The 24,395-nt window shown below is 44.3% G+C and overlaps 9 protein-coding genes across 9 annotated transcripts; 4 read left to right on the plus strand and 5 right to left on the minus strand.

Annotated features, from left to right (window-relative positions):
- Positions 1-319: 319 nt before the first annotated feature.
- On the minus strand, positions 320-2,963 carry L203_104253 (uncharacterized protein; the record flags this gene model as incomplete). Its single annotated transcript, XM_066213640.1, has 4 exons — positions 320-1,258; positions 1,303-2,490; positions 2,682-2,696; positions 2,946-2,963. 4 exons carry the CDS (start codon positions 2,961-2,963, stop codon positions 320-322), a joined length of 2,160 nt encoding a protein of 719 aa, XP_066069737.1.
- Positions 2,964-3,377: 414 nt separating this feature from the next.
- On the plus strand, positions 3,378-5,179 carry L203_104254 (ATP-dependent RNA helicase HAS1; the record flags this gene model as incomplete). The annotated part of the gene is made up of 5 exons (XM_066213641.1): positions 3,378-3,777; positions 3,822-4,021; positions 4,069-4,186; positions 4,232-4,533; positions 4,580-5,179. The coding sequence occupies 5 exons, from the start codon at positions 3,378-3,380 to the stop codon at positions 5,177-5,179; spliced, it is 1,620 nt and encodes a 539-aa protein (XP_066069738.1).
- Positions 5,180-5,295: 116 nt separating this feature from the next.
- On the minus strand, positions 5,296-6,407 carry L203_104255 (mRNA 3'-end-processing protein YTH1; the record flags this gene model as incomplete). Its single annotated transcript, XM_066213642.1, has 3 exons — positions 5,296-5,394; positions 5,446-5,776; positions 5,821-6,407. The coding sequence occupies 3 exons, from the start codon at positions 6,405-6,407 to the stop codon at positions 5,296-5,298; spliced, it is 1,017 nt and encodes a 338-aa protein (XP_066069739.1).
- Positions 6,408-6,609: 202 nt separating this feature from the next.
- L203_104256 (uncharacterized protein) lies at positions 6,610-8,465 on the minus strand (the record flags this gene model as incomplete). Its single annotated transcript, XM_066213643.1, has 4 exons — positions 6,610-6,780; positions 6,829-7,179; positions 7,231-7,942; positions 7,987-8,465. 4 exons carry the CDS (start codon positions 8,463-8,465, stop codon positions 6,610-6,612), a joined length of 1,713 nt encoding a protein of 570 aa, XP_066069740.1.
- A 297-nt stretch (positions 8,466-8,762) lies between these two features.
- On the plus strand, positions 8,763-12,874 carry L203_104257 (uncharacterized protein; the record flags this gene model as incomplete). Its single annotated transcript, XM_066213644.1, has 11 exons — positions 8,763-8,824; positions 8,876-9,032; positions 9,215-9,610; positions 9,658-10,782; positions 10,832-11,056; positions 11,106-11,663; positions 11,710-12,136; positions 12,187-12,439; positions 12,513-12,632; positions 12,686-12,744; positions 12,795-12,874. 11 exons carry the CDS (start codon positions 8,763-8,765, stop codon positions 12,872-12,874), a joined length of 3,462 nt encoding a protein of 1,153 aa, XP_066069741.1.
- Positions 12,875-13,151: 277 nt separating this feature from the next.
- On the minus strand, positions 13,152-14,955 carry L203_104258 (uncharacterized protein; the record flags this gene model as incomplete). Its single annotated transcript, XM_066213645.1, has 8 exons — positions 13,152-13,182; positions 13,240-13,306; positions 13,363-13,763; positions 13,829-14,247; positions 14,300-14,469; positions 14,518-14,775; positions 14,825-14,857; positions 14,907-14,955. 8 exons carry the CDS (start codon positions 14,953-14,955, stop codon positions 13,152-13,154), a joined length of 1,428 nt encoding a protein of 475 aa, XP_066069742.1.
- A 281-nt stretch (positions 14,956-15,236) lies between these two features.
- On the plus strand, positions 15,237-18,184 carry L203_104259 (uncharacterized protein; the record flags this gene model as incomplete). The annotated part of the gene is made up of 7 exons (XM_066213646.1): positions 15,237-15,271; positions 15,321-16,613; positions 16,661-16,848; positions 16,904-17,033; positions 17,079-17,432; positions 17,481-17,559; positions 17,621-18,184. The coding sequence occupies 7 exons, from the start codon at positions 15,237-15,239 to the stop codon at positions 18,182-18,184; spliced, it is 2,643 nt and encodes an 880-aa protein (XP_066069743.1).
- A 61-nt stretch (positions 18,185-18,245) lies between these two features.
- Positions 18,246-19,156, minus strand: L203_104260 (uncharacterized protein; the record flags this gene model as incomplete). Its single annotated transcript, XM_066213647.1, has 4 exons — positions 18,246-18,673; positions 18,722-18,787; positions 18,838-19,059; positions 19,111-19,156. The coding sequence occupies 4 exons, from the start codon at positions 19,154-19,156 to the stop codon at positions 18,246-18,248; spliced, it is 762 nt and encodes a 253-aa protein (XP_066069744.1).
- A 903-nt stretch (positions 19,157-20,059) lies between these two features.
- On the plus strand, positions 20,060-24,260 carry L203_104261 (uncharacterized protein; the record flags this gene model as incomplete). Its single annotated transcript, XM_066213648.1, has 19 exons — positions 20,060-20,219; positions 20,280-20,403; positions 20,466-20,493; positions 20,541-20,572; positions 20,620-20,676; positions 20,779-20,816; positions 20,863-20,912; positions 20,961-21,338; positions 21,385-22,105; positions 22,173-22,356; positions 22,434-22,515; positions 22,577-22,672; positions 22,724-22,813; positions 22,890-22,992; positions 23,058-23,290; positions 23,346-23,386; positions 23,435-23,606; positions 23,676-24,047; positions 24,099-24,260. The coding sequence occupies 19 exons, from the start codon at positions 20,060-20,062 to the stop codon at positions 24,258-24,260; spliced, it is 3,123 nt and encodes a 1,040-aa protein (XP_066069745.1).
- Between the last annotated feature and the right edge of the window lie 135 nt (positions 24,261-24,395).

The following is a 24,395-nucleotide window of genomic DNA, read 5'->3' on the forward strand; positions in this document are numbered from 1 at the left end:
AGCCACACAAGGAATGCAAAAGTGCTGAGGAGCCTGATGCAAATGTTTTCGGACTGTCTCAAGCATTCCTAGTGTCAGTAATCTCGTAGAATCGTCTGTCTTTTGGCGAGTCTTGGCTAAGTGGTCAGACGTGAGGTCCGATTCTCAAGTCATGATGAAAAGAAGCAAAGCATGTAAGCAGGGCTTGGATGCAACGTCTTGCAAAAAGTTCAGATGCAAGATGCTGATATACATGCAATGATACACAATGATGATGCTACTTTCTACTGCGTGCTGAATTGTATCAGTGACTAGAGTGAAATGATGCTTCTCGCATTCCTTACTCGTCTTCATCGCTCTCTTCATCTTCACTCCCACTTTCATCCGCTTCCAAATCCAAAAATTCATTCCCGCTTTCGCTTTCCAAAGGATCTTCAGACTCTTCGTCCGTAACGCCTTCATCGCCATCGTCAGACTCCTCTGACGATTCGGAAAATCCTCGCATGTCAACATCTTCCACTTCACCTTCATCTCCTCCAATTTCGAGAGGGACTTCATCATCACTCTCACCCTCTATATAGACCTCGCCTTCGCCGCCTTTCTGACCATCGCCAGCCAAAGCTTGTTCAGCAGCCATACGACGCATGGCTATTTGAGCTAGGGCCAAGTCAAGACGGCCAGATAGGGACGTGAGTGGTTGGTATAGCTCAAGGCGATTTTGGAGAAGCTGTGAAAGCGAAACAAGATGAACGGGGAGAGAAGGTATAGTCATAAGGATGGATCCTCGTTCGATGAGCACACCTTTTACCCACTCAACTGAGCCTCTGCCTTGTTGCTCGTTTTGGCCTGCTCCACGTCCACCCCCACGCTTATTTGCACCTTTACCCTGGCCGAGACGCTCTACGCAGGCTTTAAGTAAAGGCAAAGCGAGTGATGTTGGCATTTTGCGGATGGTATTACGGATGAGAACAGGGTTTCGGTGAGACAGACAAAGAGTAAGAAGAGTAGGGTCAGAGGTGTGTAGAGCTTGGACGAGAACTCGAGTCAAAGAAGCAGCGTTTACTACGCCATCAAAGTTCGCATCTACGCCAGCGGCCGTTTTGCCGTTGGAAGCAACAGAGGATTTATTGAGAGTCTCTTTATTAGAAAGCATACGCTCGCCTAGGGAAAGCTCAGCCATGTCTACGTCTTCGGGAAGCTGTGATTGTAGAGCCTGGTCGCCATCTTCAGGGGCAACGACGATGCTGTTAGGCACAATGTAACGATGAGTCGACAGTGACTAGATCGTGTCAGCGATTTGAGAAAATAGTGGTCAGAACTTACAGAAGCAGCAGCAGAAGATAACAGATCTTGCGCCTCAACGTTAAGAACAGTGTTTGCTTTTAGTCCACCTTCTGGAGACTCATATACTACTCTGTTCCAAACAAGCCTTCCACCACCCATCATACGTCCACAGAGTAAAGACCCAGGCTCCCCGTCATTTGTCGGAACAAATGCCACTCGCGCAAGATGGGCAATGCGTTCGTCTTTGCCCTCGAGAAGCTTGACAGTAGAAGGGCTGGTATCAGATTTGGGACGAGCAAAATCGAGTGTGGATGGAAGATGGAATAGAGAGATTTCACTTGACTCATGCAACACCGCTAAAAGGTTCGACTCAACAGCAAGCGAATGAGCAGAGTAAAGAGTTGGCGAGGCATAGCGATAAGACAGTTTGGCAGTCGCCTCAGGTGAAGGCAAGGTGTATTGGGAAATGGTTCTGTCATCCTCTGAAACGATGAGAAAAGAAACTCCTTGCTCAGTCAAGGGTAACGGGTGTAAGGAAGAGATAGATGTGGCAGAAGCTGGCAAAGGCGAAGAGGTGTACTTCACTTTGGAAGATGAAAGCTCTAGATGAAGAGCGACAACAACCGTAGAAGCAACCAAGACGTGTAGTGTATCAGATGTGGTAGTGGGAAGTACAGCAATGGCTGAAGACGGTGAGACATTGGCAGGTAGAACAAAGGTTTGAATTATTGTCGAGGCGTCCTGAGAAAGGATTAAAATGAAAGACCGAGTAGCGAGTAGTGAAGCATGCTTATCAGCCCAAGCGGCAGTGACCGGTTCTGGTAAATCAACTGTGCGCAAGATTTCGTCTTTGTTTGGAGAAAGGATAACGAGCTGATTCATCTCAGTAGTGACAAGCACCACTTCCTCCTCACTACCTTGACCTGCGCCAGATTTTCTGCGCTTTTTCTTTTTGCTAGAGATATCAGTTGGTATACTCGTCCAGATCAGAGTTGTAGCCTTGCTGGCTGCAGGAAGTTCCCATTCTGAAGTGACTCGATTGGAAGCAATATCCCATATCTGAACCTTGTCCGCCCGGCCCAGCACGGGTGAAGCAAGAGCAAAGAGAGTACGAGAAGAATTGAAAGAAGAGAGAGTGGGAGGAGGTAACGATAATGACGCTACCGGCTGGTTGGCATGTTTAGGTTTGGATGGCCCTGCCACTGGTTGATGTGGGGCCATAATGTGCTAACATCCTGTCAGCTTCATAAGTTTATGTTCAATGATAGAGAGGCTAAAGAAAAAAGTGGTTCAGATAAGTGCCCGGAAATATTGGGTTTCGGGCCTTTACACCATGGGTTTTGTAAGAAGACCGTCGTGTTGTGATCATCACTTGTTGATACATTATACGAAAGGATTGGTAAGGAAGCCATACTCACATGAACAAAAGCACCCTAGACCAATTGGAAAACTTCTTTGCTAGTTCAAATCAACCTAAATCACCAGTCAGCACGAGCTGTCAGTCACGGCATTTAGATGTGAGCAGGCGATACAGAATCAGTAAAATAAAACAGCCATGTTTTAGCAGCATATCGCCAATCTCTGCAGCGTATCACTACGCCGTAGGGAAAAGCATGCTCAGACGGTAATCCCGATTGGGGACATCATGAAAAAAAGAAACACAGACGAGAATAGATACTAACCAGACTTAACAAAAGCATGCAAGGAAACCTTGCCACTATCAGCCCTTAAAGGCTTCCGTGTTGTCAGTATATATGCCTCAACAGTCACAGCAAGATACCAGACAAGAAGGGTCAGAAAAGTGCTTTTATGTGTCATGGGCATTTCGCCTGACAGACTCTAGTTTGAAATTGGTACACAAGAGTCATCCAAGTATTGGATTGTGTAGTATATGAAGTCTGAGTACTCACTACTGTTTTTGTTTTTTTACAACAGAAAAAGAGATGATAATAGAATGAAGAAAGATAAAAGAAAAGAGAAAAGAGAAATAAAATTTTAACAAATTTAGGCACTTAATTTCATTCTATTTATTTATTTCATTTTATCCCAGAAAAGTTCAAAAATTCTGATGATAGATAAAAATGAAAATAAAATAACTAAATAAATAAAATAAAATGTCTCCTTCATCAGCGACTCACAAACGCAAACGAACAAGCCAAGCCCATGACAATGTCTCATCAAAGAAGCAGGTTCAGGGATCTCCTGAAGCTTCGTCTTCAAAGTTCACTTTAGATAGTGATATGGCATCTACCCCTGCTTTGGGCGCCCGTACAGCTCCAGGACAGACTTATGAGCGCGTTCCATTCTCCAGTTGTAATCTATCTCAACCTACCTTAGCTGCAGTACAGCGAATGGGCTTTGAAACAATGACCGAAGTGCAAGCGAGGACGATCCCCCCTCTTCTGGCAGGCAAGGATGTCTTGGGTGCAGCGAGGACAGGGAGTGGAAAGACGATGGCTTTTTTGGTGCCCAGTGTTGAGCTGTTGAGTACACTGAGATTCAAGCCTGTTAATGGTGAGTATACAAATTATGCCAGAAAAGGAATTGAGACATAATAGGTACTGGTGTAATCATCATTTCACCTACCCGAGAACTTGCTCTTCAAATTTTTGGTGTCGCTAAAGAACTCATGTCGGGACATTCTCAAACATTTGGCGTCCTGATGGGCGGTGCCAATCGCAAAGCTGAAGCGGACAAGCTTGTTAAAGGTGTCAACCTCATTGTAGCCACTCCTGGTAGACTTTTAGATCATTTACAGGTAAGCTCAAGGTAAAAGGTCGAGTCGATTGACTAACGGTGATATAGAACACTAAAGGATTTGTGTTCAAAAACTTGAAAGCGCTGGTCATTGATGAAGCGGACAGGATCTTGGAGATTGGTTTTGAGGAAGAGATGAAACAGATCATCAAGCTTCTTCCTTCTGGTATGTTTGATGATGTGATATCAATGAAATTTAACAAAAACACAGAGAATCGTCAATCAATGCTCTTTTCAGCTACTCAAACCACCAAAGTTACTGATCTTGCCCGTATCTCACTTCGGCCAGGGCCGCTTTATATCAACGTAGACGAAACAAAGGTAGCCTCGACAGTTGACATGTTGGAGCAAGGATATGTTGTTTGTGAGAGCGATCAACGGTTCATGCTTCTTTTCACTTTCCTCAAAAAAAACTTGAAGAAAAAAGTAATTGTTTTCTTTTCGAGCTGTAACTCTGTAAAGTATCATGCGGAGTTACTAAATTATATTGATGTACCTGTCCTTGATCTTCATGTGAGTTTAATCAACATCTCATAGAATGTAGCCTAATTGAGCATAGGGTAAACAAAAACAACAAAAGCGTACCAATACATTCTTCGAGTTCTGCAATGCCTCTTCTGGTATACTTTTGTGTACAGACGTCGCCGCTCGTGGCCTTGACATTCCTAAAGTTGACTGGATCATTCAGTTCGATCCACCTGATGATCCACGTGATTACATTCATCGAGTGGGTCGAACTGCACGAGCAGGGAAACATGGCAAATCATTGTTGTTTTTGTTACCCTCTGAACTGGGCTTTTTGAGGTTCTTGAAAGTGGCAAAAGTACCGCTTAACGAATATCAATTTCCTACCAAGAAAATTGCCGACGTACAAAAACAGCTAGAGTCGTTGATTTCAAAAAATCACTATCTTAACACTTCTGCTCGAGACGGGTATCGCTCGTACCTCCAAGCGTATGCTTCATATTCTCTTAAAAAGATATTTGATGTCAACAAGTTGGACCTGGCCAAAGTGGGAAAGGCGTTCGGATTTGCGGTCCCTCCCAAAGTGAATATTAGTGTAGGGAGCATCAAGGCAAAGAAATCTAAAGAGGATGAGACTGATGATGAAGACGGAGAACCTAAGAAAGCTTATTACAGAAACAGAGGGAGAAAGTAAAGCGCTTTTTGTTGACCTTTCTTAACGTCCATAATGTTACCCCTTCATCAGTCTCGGTTTGTCCAATCGTTATGCATTTTTGGTTGATACAACAATTCAATGTCTATGGATAGATACTAAAACCCATCATCATTGTTTTTTCTCTTGCCTCCTCTGTCACCGGGCACATATTGATTAGGACAGTTGTTTGCGAAATGCCCATGCTGATTGCATCTCTGCAAAATTTGTCAATATCGAAAATCTAAGACAAGGAAGGATCCACTCACAAAGCAAAGTACTTGACTGAGATCTTTCTGCCATCCACCTTTTCTTGGTCCCCCATCTCCGGCTCCCCCAGGCCCGCCACCACTGGCCCCTCCGCCAGATTGTTGCTGCCTTCGAGCGTTTGCTGATAAGAAGCCTCCAGCTCTCCAACCGGACAGCGAGCCGCCTTCAACCCATGCTACTGCAGGGACCACTACGGCATTGGGATCGTACTTGTACTCTCGCCAACGGCCGTACCCTGCTGGAAGTTGAGGTGGAGGACCCGTGAACATCTCAGGATTAGGCGGAGTGGGATTAACGTATGATTCGGAGGGAGGTTGTCCCGGTATTGGGCTATATAGGTCAGCATGCTGCAAATATAATGTAGAAAAACTTACTGCGCGAGTTTGCAGTCTTTACCGTCTGGACAGAATCCTGCCGCATACGCCTCACACAGTCTTGTCCTCACATGTCTCCTTGGACAACGCGGCCCCAGTACGCAAAAGCCCCTATCATAGTCTGGACATGATACCCTTCTATCGCGGGGGTGAAAGTACAGACATTCACCGCCCAGCTCGCATTTTCCTTGCTTGACAAACCATATACAGATAGGCATGGTCCGAAGGTTGAAATCATGGGTATATTCGCAGTTGTCGCCCATTTTGCAGAGGTTACGAAGGTAGTGTTTGCAGACAGTCAATTTCTTTTCGCGCTCACGAGGATGGGACGGGAGGGGAGGAGGTGGCTGAAAGTTGGTAGAACCTGGAGTAGTATGTCGATATGGGCATTGTGAAGGAGGAAGAGGGCAACCAAGAGGGGTAATGGACAGTGGACAGATTTGTTGGTCAGCGTCCAGTTTGAATCCACGTTCAGATTTAAGATATCCCTCGAGGTCGAGGTTGACTTGGTGAAAATCTGGACGGACAAAGTCTGCTGCTCTGCCCAATTTGGGATCGAGTGGGACAGAGTTGGAAGCTGCCGCCATTCCGTTCTTTTTTAAATTGGTGAATGAAAATACTAATTTGAGAAAAGAAAAGAAGAAAAATATTAATAATAATAAAAAGATAATTGTCGAGACAAAGATGATTTGTCAAACTCATTAAACGTTTAGTAAATTCCGCCGTCGGAGACCACTCGTGAAATCCTGTTACAAAATCATGCATAATCATGACAAAATTATTACTCATTTACTTTTCTTCATCTGCGTCACCCAAGTCAAACACTTTTTCTATTTCTGTTTCCTTGTCCTTCAATTTATTTACTGGTATCGTAACACCAAGGGCTTCGGTTAACAAGCTGAGCAACTCGCCTTGTTTCTCCAATGTTTGGCGGAGTGAATCTATTTGTCCCAACAAAACCTTCATCATACATCAGCTCACAACAGTTTCTGTGAGGGACAAGCATACAAGTTGATTTTTGGCAAGTTTAGTATTGGTTAGATCACGATGAGGTTTATCTCCCAAATTTCCAGAGCTAGATCCTAGGGTCGACCTCGTCCCATCAACACCTCCCTCCCACATTCTAGGAGCATGTCCAGCATCTCCCTGTCCTGTCGATATGCTTTTGCTTCCAGAAGGTAGAGAAGACACTGATCGAGAAAAGGCTGGTCTAAGCGAATGCGGTGGTGTTGTGTCAGGATGTTGTGGCGCGTTTGGGTCATGAGATATTGAAGTGGGTAAGAGGGGAATGTCTTCTGTTGTGCCGGGTAGAGTGTCGATTTGATGCGTTGAATGCGATGGTGAAGAAATCGGGGACATCTATGGATTGCCATCAATTGATTCTGAAACTTCGCATTGGTTTATACATACATTCTGAGGCAATTGGCTCGTCATGGCATCATAGACAATCGCAAAATTTCTTCCCAATACAAAACTTGGCAATGCAATCAACAACAAACCAAACATCAACAGAGGTATCGTCAAAAGCTTGCCTAAAAAACTCTTGGGCACAACTTCACCATACCCTACCGTACTCATTGTAACAAGACTAAACCAAGCCGTTTTGGGTATAGAGTCAAAGGCGGAAGGGTCGCCATCTGCATCGATAAATGCAGACACGGTTGGATCCCATGTTCCGCGCTCAGCAAAGTAGATCAGGGTAGAGAAGAGAACGAGGAATAGAATGATAAAAAATGAGAGTGCCCATAACGCATCTTTGGAACGTTTGACAGCGACGTACATGACTTCAATAGTCAGAAGCATCTGGTTCTGATATCTGAATGCTCTAAACACACGCAACAGTCGAAACGTTCGAAGAATGGAAAACCGAAAGAGGATGGTTGTGTCTTCGTTTTGAGCGACCTCAATATAGTATGGCAATATGGCCAAAAGGTCAAGTATTCCAAAAAAGGAAGTGGCCCATGAATAATACTGGGACCACTTATCAGAATGTGCGAGGGAACGGGCGATGTATTCGATCGTAAAGAGGACGACGATGGTAGTATCCAAACCAAAGAAAGCTTTGGTCACTATAGGGCTGGTATGGAAGGCAGGCAAAGTTGATAATGTTGTGAGCACTGCGCTATTCACACGTTCAGTGCATCTCTTTGGTCTGAAAAGACCTACCTAAAGAGGATAGCGCCAGTGACAGTGACGTGAACAAGGAAAGCTTCTCGTCCACTTGCCGGTTCCTCCATTAACAGATACAGCTTCCTCTTCCACCTCGTTCGTATCCGTGTCGCGATAGCAAAATGGTCCTCTACATCGTCATTTATCCCAAACATATGTCCAAAATCTGGCAAATCGACTTGTTCTGTTCTTCGTGCACCAGCATCCAACAGGGAATCCTCCCTCAAAAAAGCTGCTCTATGTGAACGTCTAGGGGTGTTAAATTCCTCCGCCGTTGCCGGCTGGGACGCGCCAGACTGTGTCCTCACATGACGATATCTCGTGTTGACAGAAGATGTCGCCGGAAAGATCAAATTTGAAGTTGAAGATGCTGGATGGAGTGTGATGGTACGTGTCTTGGTGGATGCCCGACGGTTCCCTCCGCCTTCGGCTTCTATTGAGGCCCTTGACGGACCAGCCTCAGCGTTTATAGCCATGACATTTGAAGAATGAAGGAAGATAAAAACAAAAGGAAGATAAAAAGTTTTATTATCGTTTTTGTATTCTCTCATCTATATAAACAGAGTCAAATCCTCGATAAGAGGAATTGGGATCAGTCACGTGATCTTGAGCCATATAATGAGATTTTGGGTTGCCTAGATAATCAGATATGAGTTCATATTTGGGCAACATGAATTTATCTGGTCCCTACTTTACAAAGTTGCAACAATTCACTTCGATTAGATTATATTCCAGCTTTTTTCCGACTTCTTTCTATATAAACATTCACAAGAATGGCTCCGAAGAACAAGGCAAAGAAGGGAGGGAAAAAGACTGCAGAAGATGATGAGTTTTGGTAGATGTTTTCCGTGTTGCTTGCTATCACTGGAACTAACTTTGGGCATAGGGAGAAGAAAGAAGCTGCTTTGGAAGCCAAGGTGGATGGTGGAGATGCTAATGACGAGCTGTCGGCTGTTGCTACAGGGCAAAAGAATCACGTCCAAAGTGGTTTCGATCTGTTGGACAATGCCGATTTAAGTGATGAGGAAGGCGGTGGATTAATGGTGAGCTTTTATTCTGGGTTTTACGTGTATTCTCGAGCTATGTGGATTATGCTATGAGAGAACGGGGCCAAGGAAGGCGATTACCCTTCGTATCCTTGCTCCATAATTTGCTTTAAGTTCATGTCAAGCTGTTTTGATCTATTTTCGCATACAAAATGCTTTAAGACTAACCAAATGTGCAGGCAACCATCGCTGCCAACGCCGCTAAAAAGGATAAGAAGAAAAAGAAAAAGGCTTCTAAATTTGAAGGCCTCGATGGTGAAGATGATAATCCTTCTTCTACCATAGTAGATACCCAACCAAATCCCGACGATGAATGGCCAGAGGAGGATGTCAAGCCCAAAAAGGGTAAAAAGGGAAAGAAAGGAAAGAGGGATCAAGAAGAGGAGGAAGAGGATATCGATGCAATTCTCGAAAAAGCTGCTGCAGACAGAAAGGCTGCTGAAAAAATCGTCAAGGCTGTTGAGCCTGCCAAAGAAGAATATGCAGCCACTAATGGTGAAATGCAAGAAGAAGATGAGAGTCCGAGGATCTTAACGAAAAAAGAGAAAGAAAAGTTGAAAAAGGAAAAGGAAAAGGTTTGTCTTAGTTTGAAGTGCGGTTTTGGCCGCTGACGGGCTAGTAGGCAAAGAAAAAAGCTCAAGCGGTCACTAAGAATATCCAAGAATCGACTCCTGCTCCTAATAATCTTATGGAGACTCCTGCTGATGAAGAAGAGGGTGAAGGCGATGACGATCCTACTGCCACTGGTGACAAGAAGAAGAAGAAGAAGAAGAAGCCTGCTGCCAAAGCCGACGCTGTTACTCCTGCTCCCACAAAAGGCAAAAAGATACCAGCACACATTGCTGCCATGCAAGCTGCTATGCTTGAAAAACAGCGTCTTGAAGAAGAGGTTCGCCGTGCAGAAGAAGAGCGACGAAAACGAATTGAAGAGGAGGAAGCTAGAATCTTGGCTGAGGAGACTGCTGTTGCTGAGGCAAGGGCTCTGAAGAAGCAAAAGGAGAAAGAGAAACTCATAAAAGCAAAAGCAGAAGGCAGGCTCTTGACACCTGCGCAAAAGAGGGAAAAGGCCGCAGCTGAAGCAAGAAAACAGGCAATGTTAGCGTCTGGAATGGTCGTTGCTGGTCTTCAAGATGATACAGAAAAGAAAAAAAAACCAGTGTATGGCAATAAAAAGAAGCAGCAACAGCAAACTAAAACGAAGGAGTCACCTGCACCAGTAACACCTGCACCTTCTAAGTCTACTGCTCCCAGAACAGAGCCTGGACTGGAAAAAGAGAAGAAAGAGCAAGGCAATGAAGACGACTGGGATATGAGTGATAATGATGCTGCTAAGGACGTTCAAAAAGGCGTTGAACAACTGAAGATGGAGGAGTCGGAAGATGACTGGGACAAGAGTGATGAAGAGGACAAAGGTGCACTCAAAACCCCCTCTGTTACTGTGCCCATCGAGGTCTCTCAAATTCCTCTCAAAAAGAGTACTATTCCTACACCTACTGCCAAAGCAGCCTCGGCTGACGACGCATCATCTCGGTCCAATGGTGATGCTGCCTCTCTCACTGAAGGTTCATCCGAAGAAGGTACCGATGAAGATGACTCTTCAGAAGAGTCTGATAATGATGATTCTGATGATGAACACGAAATGCGGATTGCTCGGGCTAGACAAAAGATCCAAGAACGAAAGCAAGCAGCTCAAGCAGCCCAGAGCAAGGATGATTTACGTTCGCCCATCTGTTGTATCTTAGGCCACGTCGATACCGGCAAAACTAAATTGCTCGACAAGATTCGACAAACATCAGTTCAGGAGGGGGGAAGCGGGAGGCATCACCCAACAAATAGGTGCAACCTTCTTTCCACAAGCTGCTATTAAGGAAAAGACTGCGGTGGTAAATGAGGAAGGGGCTTATGAGATCAAAATTCCTGGATTGTTGATAATTGACACACCAGGACACGAATCTTTTAGCAATCTCCGTTCTCGTGGTTCTTCTCTTTGTAACATCGCTATTCTAGTAGTTGACATAACCGTGAGTTTGCTATGTATTTCACATGCAGCACACGTTGACAACATTTTAGCATGGTCTGGAGCAACAAACAATTGAGTCTCTTAATCTCCTTCGACATGGCCGAACTCCATTCATCGTCGCTCTGAACAAGATTGACCGTATGTACGGCTGGGAAGTAAAGCCTAATGCCGGATTTCGTCAGACTCTTAAAGCACAAAACAAACACGTCAGATCTGAATTTGAAGACCGTGTACGGAAGACTAAGCTTGCGTTTGCCGAACAAGGTCTCAACGCCGAAATTTTCGATGAAAATCCCAATTTAGGAAAAAATATCTCTTTGGTACCAACTTCAGCTGTCACAGGCGAAGGTATCCCTGACTTGCTCATGTTTCTAGTTAAACTTACACAAGAAAGGATGAATGCCAACCTGATGTTTATTTCTGAGCTTGAATGTACTATTCTGGAAGTGAAGGTGATAGAAGGCTTGGGTACCACGATTGATGTAGTTCTCTCAAACGGTGTGATGAAGGAGGGCGATAAAATCGTGCTTTGTGGCTCGGATGGGCCAATTGTGACACAAATCAGAGCCTTACTCACACCTCAACCTATGCGTGAGATGCGTATTAAGGTGAGTTCAGTTAATGTCAGCAGAAATTATACTTATATGTGCGTAGGGTACATATGTCCATCACAAGGAAGTCAAGGCTGCATTGGGTGTCAAGATATCTGCTCCCAATCTTGAAAAAGCTATCGCTGGTGCCCGTCTTTACGTTGCTGAAGACGACGACGAAGTTGAAGTATACAAGGAAATGGCAATGGATGATCTAACTTCCCTTGGCCGATTCGTCACTAAGTCAGGTAAAGGTGTTTGGGTGCAAGCATCTACTCTGGGTTCACTAGAAGCATTGTTGACATTTTTGGAACAAATGAAGATTCCTGTTTTCAATTTTGGCATTGGACCCATCCATAAGAGTACAATTGTCAAGGCCGCCACTATGTTGGAAAAGGCCCCAGAATACGGTGTTATTCTGGCGTTTGATGTGCAAATTGAGAAAGAGGCGGAGGATCTGGCCAAAAAGGCTGGTTTAAGAATATTCTCTGGTACTGTCCTCGTTTATTTATATTGGCTATGGTGCTGAAACGCGGCTTAGCGGAAATCATTTATCACCTCTTCGATGCTTTCAAAGCCTACATGGCTGAAGTTCAGGAAGCGAAGCGTAAAGAAGCAGCACCCAATGCTGTTTGGCCTGTTAAGCTCAAAATTCTCAAGGCCTTTGCTCACAGGGACCCCATTATTTTGGGCTGTGACATTATTGAAGGCACGATGCGTATTGGAACGCCCATGGGTGTGGTCAAGTTAGACAAAGAGAGCGGAAAGCGGGAAATCATTCCATTAGGCAAGATGTGCGTGGCTTACGACCTTTCTTGCTTCTCCCTTAGTATGTGAATAGAAGGATAAATCTGATTTGAAGTTTAGCACATCAATTGAAATAAATCACAAGCCATTCGATATTGTCAAGCGGTCTCAAATTGGTGCTGGTGCAGCCGTCAAAATCGAACGAGCACCTCATCAGCCTGCTAAACTCTATGGTCGACAGTCAGTGTTTTTATTGTGTCGTCGATGAAGGTGAACAATAACGCGGTTCGTAGCTTTGATGACAAAGATGAGGTAGTCTCTCTGATCTCTCGACAAAGTATTGATACCCTCAGTAAGCTTACTCTCTTTTTGGTCGATCTTTATGCTAATTGAGATATTTAGAATCAACTTTCCGAGATCAGGTAGAGCTTTCTGATTGGGCTTTGATCAAAAAGATGAAGGCTGAGCAAGGTGTCCCCTAACCACTACCCGCCAACCCACAAAAGAACAATTGCCATTTGCACCCGAGTGGTTTCCCTCTTTTTATTTCCACATCTTTCACCATTTATCTCTATTTAATCGTTTGACACTGGTCGCGATATCCTGAGCTTCATGTGGGAATGTTTAAAGATTTTGCATGCATTGCTTAAAGTTTTAGATAAGTCAAAATACAACTTGGTTCGTAACAGATACCCCATATGCAGAGATCGTTTCTATATTATAGCCGCTCAAAGAGACAAATAAGGCAAGAAATTAGGTTTACACTCGATAAATCCTGATGAGTCGTTGCCTACCAGCTCGTCAATATACCAAACTCATTCAATTCTACAACAAAAAAGCAACATACTTGGTAACAATCCTCGTTCGGCAGAGTGGACATTCTTGACTTGTAGCCATGATTAGATCTGAACAATCTTCACAAAATAAGCCTCAGCCTTTGACTTCCAATGAAAATAGCAGATCAACCCACGAGCGCACATGCACAAATGCCCACAGTCGACATTTGCAAGCGTTGCTTCTTCATCCTGACACACCACACACAAGCCTCGTTCGATCTCTGGCATTGGGCCTGTAGGAATTTTGTTGGTACTATTCACCTTGGCCTTATCATTGTCAAATGCTTCGATCTCTTGAGATGTGTCTTGAGCTTGTTTTTCTGCCAAGTTATTAACATCATTATTATCGGGTTCAAGACCGGTTCTGCTTTCGTGCTCGATAGTATTGCTGAGGTTGTCCGCAAGGTTGGCACTATTAGAAAGTTGAGGTTGAGAAAGAGTGTCTTCTTCCAGTCGCTGCTCAGCTATGCGCTGACGCTCTAGGCGTTTACGCTCATCATCTACCAGTTCTTTCACTCTTGCTATGAGTTCTTTTCTATCATTACATTAGCAGGGCTCCGTGTCATTCGATTTCAAACAAGTTTTCCTGTTAGAACATACTTTTCTAGTACTTGTTTGAAATCTACTCGAACGTGGTTCTCGTATAATATAGCTTTGAGTGTACCAATATTGAGAGAAGGTAGATATGAGTCTGGGAGAGCTACGAGTGAGAGAATGGTAGGTACAGGAGGTGAGTGTGTAGGTGCGGTGGCTGGTGTGGGCGCTGGGAAGTGTGATGGTCTCGCTTGTTGGGGGGTATGTGAAGGCCTTTGTTGTGACTGTGACTGAGGCGCTGACTGAGGTATAGGTTGGGGAGGAGGAGGAAACCTGAAGTTATTTGGAGGACGTGGCTGAGGACGCTGGTAAGATGAAGCATATGTCTGTGGGTTTGAATTGAATGAAGAGGGACGAGATGAAGTAGCGGTGCCACTCGGTTGATTGGATTTACCTTTAGGTACCGAATGGCGTCTATAGAAGCTCTGGCATCATGTCAGTTTCAATAATACAATCACCGCTTACTAGCATACTCACCTCGTTTTCAGAAGACAGGCATCCTGTATTAGGATTTCGAGCTTTGATTATAGCCTGGACGATATCTTCCTTCTCTTTGGCACCTACTAATGATATATTGTAGGCTGCAAGGTAATTTTTAAGCCGTTTTATAGGGAGTGATCTCAATACCGTCAACGGTGCAGCGGTAACTACACATGATTTGTCAACTCTTCGGGCCGACCATTATAGTGACAAACCTTGCAACATTCCCAAACAGTGAGTGCAAACACTCTCCACATCATATCCTGAGCCTCCGCTCTCACTGTCATCTTCTATTCCCAGCCCGAGTTTGATCTCTGCTAATGGCGTTGGGTTAAGTGGTACTTGTCCTGCTTTACGCGGCATTAGTGCTTGGCCGTCAGATAGGCAAGACGAGCAGTATTCATAACCACAGTGACCACATATCCGTTTACGGCGCCAGATAGGGTTGAAGTCCTTGTTACATTGCCTGCAAGCTGTATGGATTAAGCAGAATAGAAATAGGACAGCAAGAATGTGACAAACCAGATAATCGTGCGATGGGAGGCGGACCAGACACTAGACATGTCAGAATTCAAACATACATGGTTTATTTGACGGTTCTTACAGATTGGAAGTCCCCTAGGAGGTAGTTTGTCGGGTCTCTGAGACTCCATTATGGAGAGGCAATGGCTGAGCAATCAGCGGTAGAGCAATTCAGATTACTGTGAGCAATAATAATTGGGTCAGCTCAATATAGGATATAAGGCTTATTAATTATAAAGATAAGTTTACAATAACTTTAGAGAGACGATGGATTGTTTTAACAAAAGTAGAGTATAAGCAAGATTAAAGTAATAGAAAAATGGGTAACCTCCACTTTATTAAATCCATCGTCAACGTTGATTTAGCATTGTGTGAATGAATCTTCACTTTTGTTCTTTTTTAACCATTTACTATGGAGCATTGGCCTCGAGTGCGTGATATAACTGGGCATGTATTTCTCGCTACGATACTGCTGAAATGGCTAATCTATCATTAGTATTCGCATCCACCAACTAACACTTCCAGAATCACTGCCATATGCCTTCAAACTCAAACCTGAACCCATTCAAAAGGAGCGTGTTTTGGGTGAACCTAGTCGTACGAAAGTATCCAATGGTTCTGCTTCAAATGACACACGGGAAAATGAAATTTTTGCCGAGTCTTTGGGATCTCAGAGGCGGCGCAAGTCTTCCAACAGCACTTTACCACGAAAGAGATCGGCTTCGCCTGCATCTACAACGGTCAATGAACACCCTTCGCCTCTGGTGAGGCCTACGGAAAGAGCTACAAGAGTCACGAGAAACCGAGCTTCTACGCTAGCTGGTGAGGCTATGGAGTTGAATCAATCTGGAGCGTCAAAGAGCGAAGGGTCACGCCAATGGCCTGAGCATCTTCATGGATCACTGAGCGAGCAGATACAATTGGCAACAGCAGAGAGCAAAAAACTTGCCCGATGTTTCATAGTGCTCAGAACTCCAGAAAGGAGAGTGTCACCTGTAGAATCGTTGGAGGAAGGGGCATCTATCCCCTCTCCCAAGAGAGCAATAAGCGAAGGATCTGTGTCACGCTCTCAATTGCCGCCTCAGAATATGCCTTGTTCGTCTGTGTTACGATCTCAATCCTCTTCTCCGATACAAACATTACCAACACCCGAGTCTAGCCCTCGAATACGCCAGCGACAGTCAATGCCCCAAGATTCTAAACGCAATACATCACCTTTTACATCCCCAAAGAAATCTAGCAGTCATTCATCACCAAGATTGGCACGAGACACACCGTTAAAAAAACGGCCTTCCACGTCTACTCACTCCTCAACTCTAAATGGTGGTCGATCCAATTCTGACCCTGTTTCCAGTCTCAAGGGCTCGGAATCGCCGGCTATACCGTTTTTCATCTCTACAATCCACCCACCTTCTCTTTACCCTCGTTTTTTTCACCTGAACCCAGAATCGGACTTTGCATCTTGGTTGAGCTATCCTGATCTTGCCAGTACTACTGTGGAGGCTCAAGTGTGGGTTCAAGTTTCGCAGGATGAAAAGAGTGTCAAAATGTGGAAAATGTTGGATGGCGTGGGAGGTCTGATCAGACTCGACCAATTGAAGAGGCAAGATATAGGAGCAGACAGAAAAAAGAAGCCGAATTGCCTCGAATTCACTTTGAGTTTTGATCCTAAGGGAGTGTATTATATGCCTTCTCCCGATGATTCTCCCGCATTAAGAGAATCATCACAAAATAATAGGCTGAGAGAGGGAAAATTGAAAAGAGGTGCTGGTATTGGTGCTCTTCATCAGTATGTCCACTTCCTCAAACGCAAACCGGTCATGCTAACAAGATAAGGCTTGTGAATTTATATGCCGTGGTAGTTGATACTCAAAGAGGTATATCTCAAGCTCAAGACAAAGTTGACAAGTTGTTGGCTGAAGACGCGGATCATCGTTCATTGAATCGAGAGCTCTCAGAAAGGGAGGATAGGATAAAATGGATTAGGGACAAGGTTGACGAGGTGAAACAGGTCATCTCAATCAGTATGTCAAACGGTCTGATATCCTCAGGGCAAATAAATACTGACCAGATTGATAGCACGTGAGCGGCTGTCGCTTCAATATCAAGCATCAGAGACAAAGAGGGATAATTTAGCTGCTGCTGATAGAAAGGATGACCTCCTTCGTGTAGGAGTTGATGATTTAGAAGACAAGATTAGCTCTATTCAGTAAGTATGTTTCTTTTTCTTTTTGAAGCGTGTTAAAATTTTCAGACTTAATCGCTTCTCTTTGCTCCCCAAAATCTATCGTCTTCGAGCATCCCTTATCCAAACGCTTGATACACTTTTTCCGATCCAACCGCTTGACCCTTCCATCTTACTCTATACAATACTTGACATCCCCCTTCCTATACCAGCTACTCCAAATGATCCGGCCCCTCCAATTATGTTACCAGCACACAAAGTTGATGAACGAACTACAGCGGCGGCGCTTGGGTATGTGGCGATGGTGGTACAGATTCTTGGAAACATAGGGGGACAAGCTGGAGGTTTGGCATTTCCCGTGACTTGTGCAGGGAGCAGAAGCGTGGTCAAGGACGTTGCTAGTGTTATGCAAGGGCCAAGATCGTACGTTTTATAAAGAGGTATGATAGGAAATACTCATGAGACATTCAGTTTTCCGCTCTATGCAAAAGGTGTCGAAAGGTATCGATACGAGTATGGTGTATTTTTGCTTAATAAAAATATTGAAATGGTAAGCTAAATCTTTGAATAAGTGAATGAGTCGATCAATACAATCCAACCATATCTGGTAGCTTATGCAAGAAGCAAACATTCGTCTACTGGACATCCGCCAAACTCTCCCCAATCTCAAGAGCCTCCTTTTAACACTCTCTTCTCCAGTCTACACTCCTATTCAACATCGAACAACTCTTTCGTCTCGGGTTCCTTCTTATCCCGCATCTTTTATTAATTCTACGTCAGTTTCTCGAGTATCCTCTGGCGCATGGTACACATCCGGTAGTTTCACCGAGAACCGAAGACTGAGCAGTAGTGTGGGCTTCCATTCGCCGCCAAGCTCATCGGACAGGACAAGCCCTGTGCAAATGCATTTACAAATATATCCTGCAAAATCGGGACAAATCACTGACTTTGCGAGCCAAATTTCAAGAGCAAAGACAGAATCCAGCCCGCTAAGTACGAAAATGATGAAGCCAGAGACGAAAAAGCTGTTATTGAGGAAGCGGCTGGAAGGGGAAGGAGTGGTGAATTTGGACAACAGTTCAAATGAAAGGCATGAGAGTAAGACTGATTCCGACATGTGTGATACCAACGATATGGGAATCAATGGCACGCCTCCGGGTATTGCAGTAGATTGATCATGTAGAAGTTGATGCATTACGCAGCTATGTCAAGCCCAAATTTTTTGCGTTTTTGTGGTCATTGATTTCTGGGAAGACCAGGTAAGGCATAAGGATCTCTCATTTCACTTTCTTCTTCTACATCACCCTCTAGGCCTTTGCCTTTGGAATATCTCATTCTCTCGGGCGGTCGTGTACCCGACCTGGCTAGTTCATCTATGACCCTTCCTCTTGGCTCAGGCTGACCCCATTTTGTTCCATTATCGACTGTTTGTATTCCACTATTATCATTTTCGCGGCTGAAGCCGCTCGCTTCGGGTGAAGCCAATGAGCTAGGTGAGTCTCCCATTCCAGTGATGTCAAACAAATTGTCTGATGAGCGAGGCTCAGCGGAATCACGATATTCACCATTAGCCATTGCTTGCGCGCGTGCTTTGGCGCGAATTTGTAAAATGGAAGAGACAAGGAGAGCTCTTGAAGTAGAGTATGATATGAAGGAGGATGATACTGCCACAATGTCAATAGTGTCATCAACATGGTGAATGTAGTACTTGCATAAGAATGTCAATACAAGAGCATTCCGCGATGGCGGCGTTGGTTTGAATCTGTTGACCAAATAGGCTGTAGAGTTTGAGCCGCTCCGTTTCACTATACTATGCTGGAATACATACTAAGAAGGCCACCACCAAAGAGACCAGTGAATATCCCTCTTTCTGTCGTTTTAGCATTCAACCTTCTGTAATCCTCAAGCGTCATGACAGACGAAGCGGGTGAAAGATCAATTGTCTCGCTTTCGCCTGACCGTGGATTGAAGAGCACTAGCTTTGGAGACCGAGGAGCATAAGAAGGGTCATTTGGGTCTTTCTTGGATTTGTTAGGAGGGGTAGGTGAACCTGAAGGTTGTCAGCTGCAAGGACAGGAGATATTAGGGCTGTTGGGCTAACCATCGTCAATAGACGCAGAGGAGGCGTCTATTTCCTGGAGTACCATCGCTTTTGCTGTGCTAACAATGAGAAAAGTACAAGTAAAAGTAGTAAGAGGGAGTTGCCGAAATAGCTATAAAGCGATTTTTGGATACTATAGACGTCATCATTCAGCTTCCACTTTTGTCAATTACGTAATAACAAACACCTGATTGAATATCGTGCACAGTGACATATATGAGCATAAATGATTAGACGTTTGCGTTGAGACGGTGTTCTTCTTGCATCTATCGTGAGAAATCATATGGATGAAGAAAAAGAGGACCAGATGTACCAGACAATGTCCGTGGCTATCATTGATGATGCCTATCATAGCGTGGACCGCTGTATTAATTGGAGAGTAAAGCGAATATCTCCATTTAGCTATAGCTCGCTACATCTCCTGGTGTAGAGGTGAATAGCTATCTTGTTGGGTAGCATGTATTCAATGTTCCTATTGCTGTTTCTCCAGAAATAAATATTTGAAAGCTTGAATGGTTAAGAATGGATCTAGCAGCATGTCTTGGAAAGAGATAGGCTATTGGCAGCTTTGGCATTTGTGCCATCAGTTGGATTAGAGCTGATGTATATGATTAGTATGTCATGCAGCCAATGGATTCAAATACTCACAAGTCACATATAAAAGTATTATACCTTGGGTTAATATATACTGAATTAAATGTAAAATCTTTGTAAAATACTAATTTGCATCTTAAGATCAATCTTCCACGTCATGACTTTTGCTATCATATCTAGGCACAATCAGGCATAGTTATCTAATGGAAATAGATAACCGTCACACTATTTGAGGCGGAATTTGCTGCAACTTTTCAATTTTTCTCAATTATTTTCCTTTGAGCTTTTCAGTCCGTTCACTGCTCAAAAGTCATTTCTCATACCTGAGGAGAACCCTCCAGAAATTGAATTAGGTATGCCTGTCAAGACATCCGCCAGAGTCGAGTACATGGCAAGGAGGCTACGCGTACCGGAATGGTTCATCCCCTCGCTGATAGACAGGAGGGCGTGGAAGAACTTTGCAAGGTGTGAGGTGACAACATTGGCATGCCTCGTTCTCTTAGTTTGCCAGCCTTGTACGTCTCTATCTTACCATTGGGAAAAGCTGACCACAGCTGTTTTTGACGCAATAACAGCACTGAACAAGCTGGGTCAAGCGGCATTCTTTGGAGCACTTCTCTCTCAGGTGCTGCCTCCAAATATGGCTCTCAGCATTTACATTTTTGCTCTCTCTACCCTTAGTATCGGTATGCTCTTTGGGTGGGCTTGGGGATCTGCTGCCATGGCTGCTGCGCTAAGGGCTAGAAATCCGGCCTTACTAGCCAAACAACAGCAAGATTTTCAAGCTGGGTAAGATAGCGATGTGTTGTTTCTGTTTTATCAATTGACTGCCTTAGGCTGAATCAAAATATGAGTATCCCCCTTCAACGTACTTGTAATCATGTCACGCAACAAAAGTTACTCATAATTGTCTAGAGGAATATGCCATCTTTCATGGATCTTTTCTCGACCCTCGATCATCTGCTGTATACGGTGTTTTCTTCTTTGTCGGCACCTACTTACTTGGCTACCTAAGAGCCGCCAAACCAAGGCTGTAAGTTGCGTCTGATGTTTTTAACCTTACATTTGGAATAGAACCTTGGCCTCCCTTTTTGGAACCATCATCCTGGATTGTAAGATCATCCGCAAGTGACTATCCGTTTAGCTGATCTCACAAAGTAATGGTGACCATCGGCCCTCTTTTCCCTGTTGCTCAGTATACTCTCGCTGTAATATCGCTTGCTCATCGCATGTGCCCTGACTAACCCTTATCCTAGAAGCAACTCCTTCTCCCAGCTGTCTGCTTTGTAGCCATAGCTTTGGCGTCAAGTATCCTTGTTTTTCCTCAAACTCTGAACCACATCATTCTTGGTTCTTTGATCAAAACCATGCTCACCCCTACCATTGCCCTTGTCAAACTTCAAGATGATGTTCTCTCTATTTCTCCTCATGACACGGACAAGTGGAGTCAACTTGCGGAAAAGGTATACACAACAAAGCATAAACATATAAAAGCTACAACGGCAATCTCAGAACAGATGGGGTTGCTGCAATTAGAAATGTCAAGGGGCCAAATTGGTTCAGGAGACCTGGAGAATATCTTTACAAAGCTGAAAGAGCTGGGATGGGCGCTCTATGGCCTCACCAACTTTACTGTGAGCTGCCAACACCATCCGCCGAGTTCAAGCTAAAGAATAACAGCTCATCATTGAAGAGCAAAACCGGACTTTGGAAAAAAGCAGAGACAATCCTATCCCTCACCCCATAGTAAACACCCATCAACACCTCCAGCAGATGGAACAACAGAGTGATCCATCTCGGACACTCCAAAGTCTTTTGCCCATTCTCAACCAATCCACTCTCGAATTGCGTCAAACTTGTGTCAATGCTCTTCAAGATATACAAACTTGGCTACTTCTCGTGAACCACACACGCTGGAAGAAAATACCAAAATCTGCGTCTCCAACAGCTCAGAGGGAAGAAAACCTGGCCAAGGTGAAGAACGTATTGCAAGTGTTTAGGGAATCTGGGCAATATAAAGTCTTTGAGCCGTATCGTGACTTGTTTGATCCTCAAACAGGTGCTCTCAAACCGCATTTGCACGATACATATCGATACATGACTCGTGATCTCTTTCGTTCGCTCATCTTGACCGCCAACACTGTCTCCTTTTCTCTTGCACTCGTTTCCTTCTTGGAACTTTTACTCGAAATTGAGAAGAGAAGTCCGACGGCCAAGATGCAGTTTCCGACTAGATTTACGAAAAAGCTGGTGGAAAGTGCTAACGATCAAGGGGGTGAGAATCCATTGGATATGGGTCTGAGGGATGCAGGGGGAGTGGATGGTATAGTCAAGGACGAGAGGTCGAATGGCATTGAAAAGATGAGCACGGCAAGTGAGAGAGGAGAGAGGAGAGTATATAGTAAGCATTCCCTTGCTTTACCTAGCTTCTGCAGGAGTAAAGCCCTCTGACCTTTTATCCTTGATAGAAATGTATCCCGATGCCTCTGACCCTCGCAACGCCTTTCAGCGCATTGGTCGACATATCTATACGTTTTGGCAAAATCTTGTAAATCCAACAGGCATATACGCTTTGAAATACAGTATAGCCTCTATGGCATTATTCGTCCCTGCAGTATGCCCTCAGTCGGCATGGTTTTACTATTCCAACCGGTATGTCTCTGCGAGACCATCATAGACTGGTGAAGTTGTTTCGAGAACAGGAATAACTGACGGACGATATGGGATAGAGGATTATGGGCTTTGATCATGGGCCAAGCAGGCATGGGTATCTTTACTGGAGAACAAATCATAACGTTCCTTATACGAATGGTCAGTCATGCCTGTTTTCTTCCTTGCTATAATTTTTGTCAGATTACTGAGAAGTCTTTAGGGGGGTACGATTGCAGGACTTGTTATTGGCATGCTAGTCTGGTACCTAGGTGCTGCAAGAGGCTCAGGGAATCCCTATGGTGTTGTTGCTGCTACTGTGAGTCAATTTCTTCCTGTTTTTGCTCAAAAGAAGTTAACAATACAGTAGATGGTGTTGACTGCACCATGTCTGTTCATCAGAGTTGTTTTACCTATTCAACGGGCCGTCTTTTTCGTGATGACCAATGTTACTATCGTGGTTCGTATGCTTTTATGACACAATTGGAGAGTGAGACGGAGATTTACATGGACGATTGAACTAATTAGAGTGTTAGTTTGTCGTAGGATACTCGTGGTCGGACGAGCATATCGTTTCAGTAGGGAACCAAGGATCTGGGGCTGGTCTAGCTGGGAGAAGGGGTTTGCTGGTCATTATTGGTATGTATACTTCTAGCGCCCTTACCAGTCTGAAATGTCTTGTGTGATTATTGAGTGGCAGGCAGGTTTTACGGTAGCACTCATTCTAATGCTTTTCCCTCAACCACTTTCCGCCCGAACCATCTTTCGGCGTCGACTGGCAAAAAACATTGGCGATATTGCTGATTTATACAGACAGACAGTGACCAATATCGAGAATGAAGTGAGTCGAGAAGAATGGAGGGAGGACGGAAGAGGGAGGAGGGCTTTTGTGGAGGAAAAGAGGCAATTGTTTATGAAAAGATTGGTTAAAGTCATGGTGAGTTGAGCAGTCAGCATCATATGTTGGGGCTGAGCAGGTATCCAATGTATAGGGAAGGATGATGGCAATGGAACCACATCTATCGTTTGCTGCGTAAGTTATCGCATTTGCTCAGATTGCATATATGACTCAGCAACACAGTATCGAGCCAGGATTGCAAGGTCCATGGCCAAAAGAGTTATACACCGAGTTGTATCACTCTCAAGCACGTATATTGGCTACTCTCTCTCTTCTCTTTTCGTCTTTTACCAGATTAGAAGCAAACTGGTGTGCGCGCTTGGCTAGACGAAGCGATTTACTGCATCCTGCTTTCGTGCGTTTTTTGCACACTTGGGCCATCATCTTGTAATAGCAATGCTAACATTGAAATTGGTTGAGACAGATAGGCGACTGTGTCCTCTTATTTTCTACATTACAACAGTCCCTCAGGACAGGTGAATCTCTTCCGCCAATGATTCCTATCTTTGAGAGACTTGCCATCATCTCGCGTTCATCTTCTCGTCGTGTTCAAGCGCTTTGGGCCGATCAGAAGAATGATATCAAGGCTGACAGAGATGGCGAGCGACGGCGTCTTATGAGTCAGAATCGGGAGGATGATGAAGAGGAAATGGAGTGGACTGAAGGTGATGTAAGAAATGCAAAAGACCTGCAAGTCGATAACGAAAAAAGCAATGACGAAAGGCGAAAAGAGAGCATGGAAGAGAAGAATACGATAAAGGTCATGGCTGGAGCCATTACATGGGATAACTGTCATGTAAGCTAGCCTGTTTGACAAAATTTTTAGTGACTGATCACGGATTGTTAGAGCGAACAATTTGCTTTGGTTGCAACTGCCAATACCGCACTTATTCATACAGTACTCGGGCTACATGAAATGTACCGCACTGTCAGAGGAATAGTTGGAGAAAGAGAATTTCAAGGGTTAGACAAAGCGTCAGAGAGGTGGGCGAGAGAAGAACTAGTGTGAGATTGGTCATTGTCGCCTTACAATTTGCCTTTACTATATCCTTCATACTGCTATGCCATACTTCTTGCACACATTGAGTATTTTGAAGATACCACGCTAATTTCTGTCAATGAAACAACCCATATCCGTTTCTAC

Source organism: Cryptococcus depauperatus, chromosome 5 (assembly GCF_001720195.1).
Source record: "Cryptococcus depauperatus CBS 7841 chromosome 5, complete sequence".
Lineage (NCBI taxonomy): Eukaryota > Fungi > Basidiomycota > Tremellomycetes > Tremellales > Cryptococcaceae > Cryptococcus > Cryptococcus depauperatus.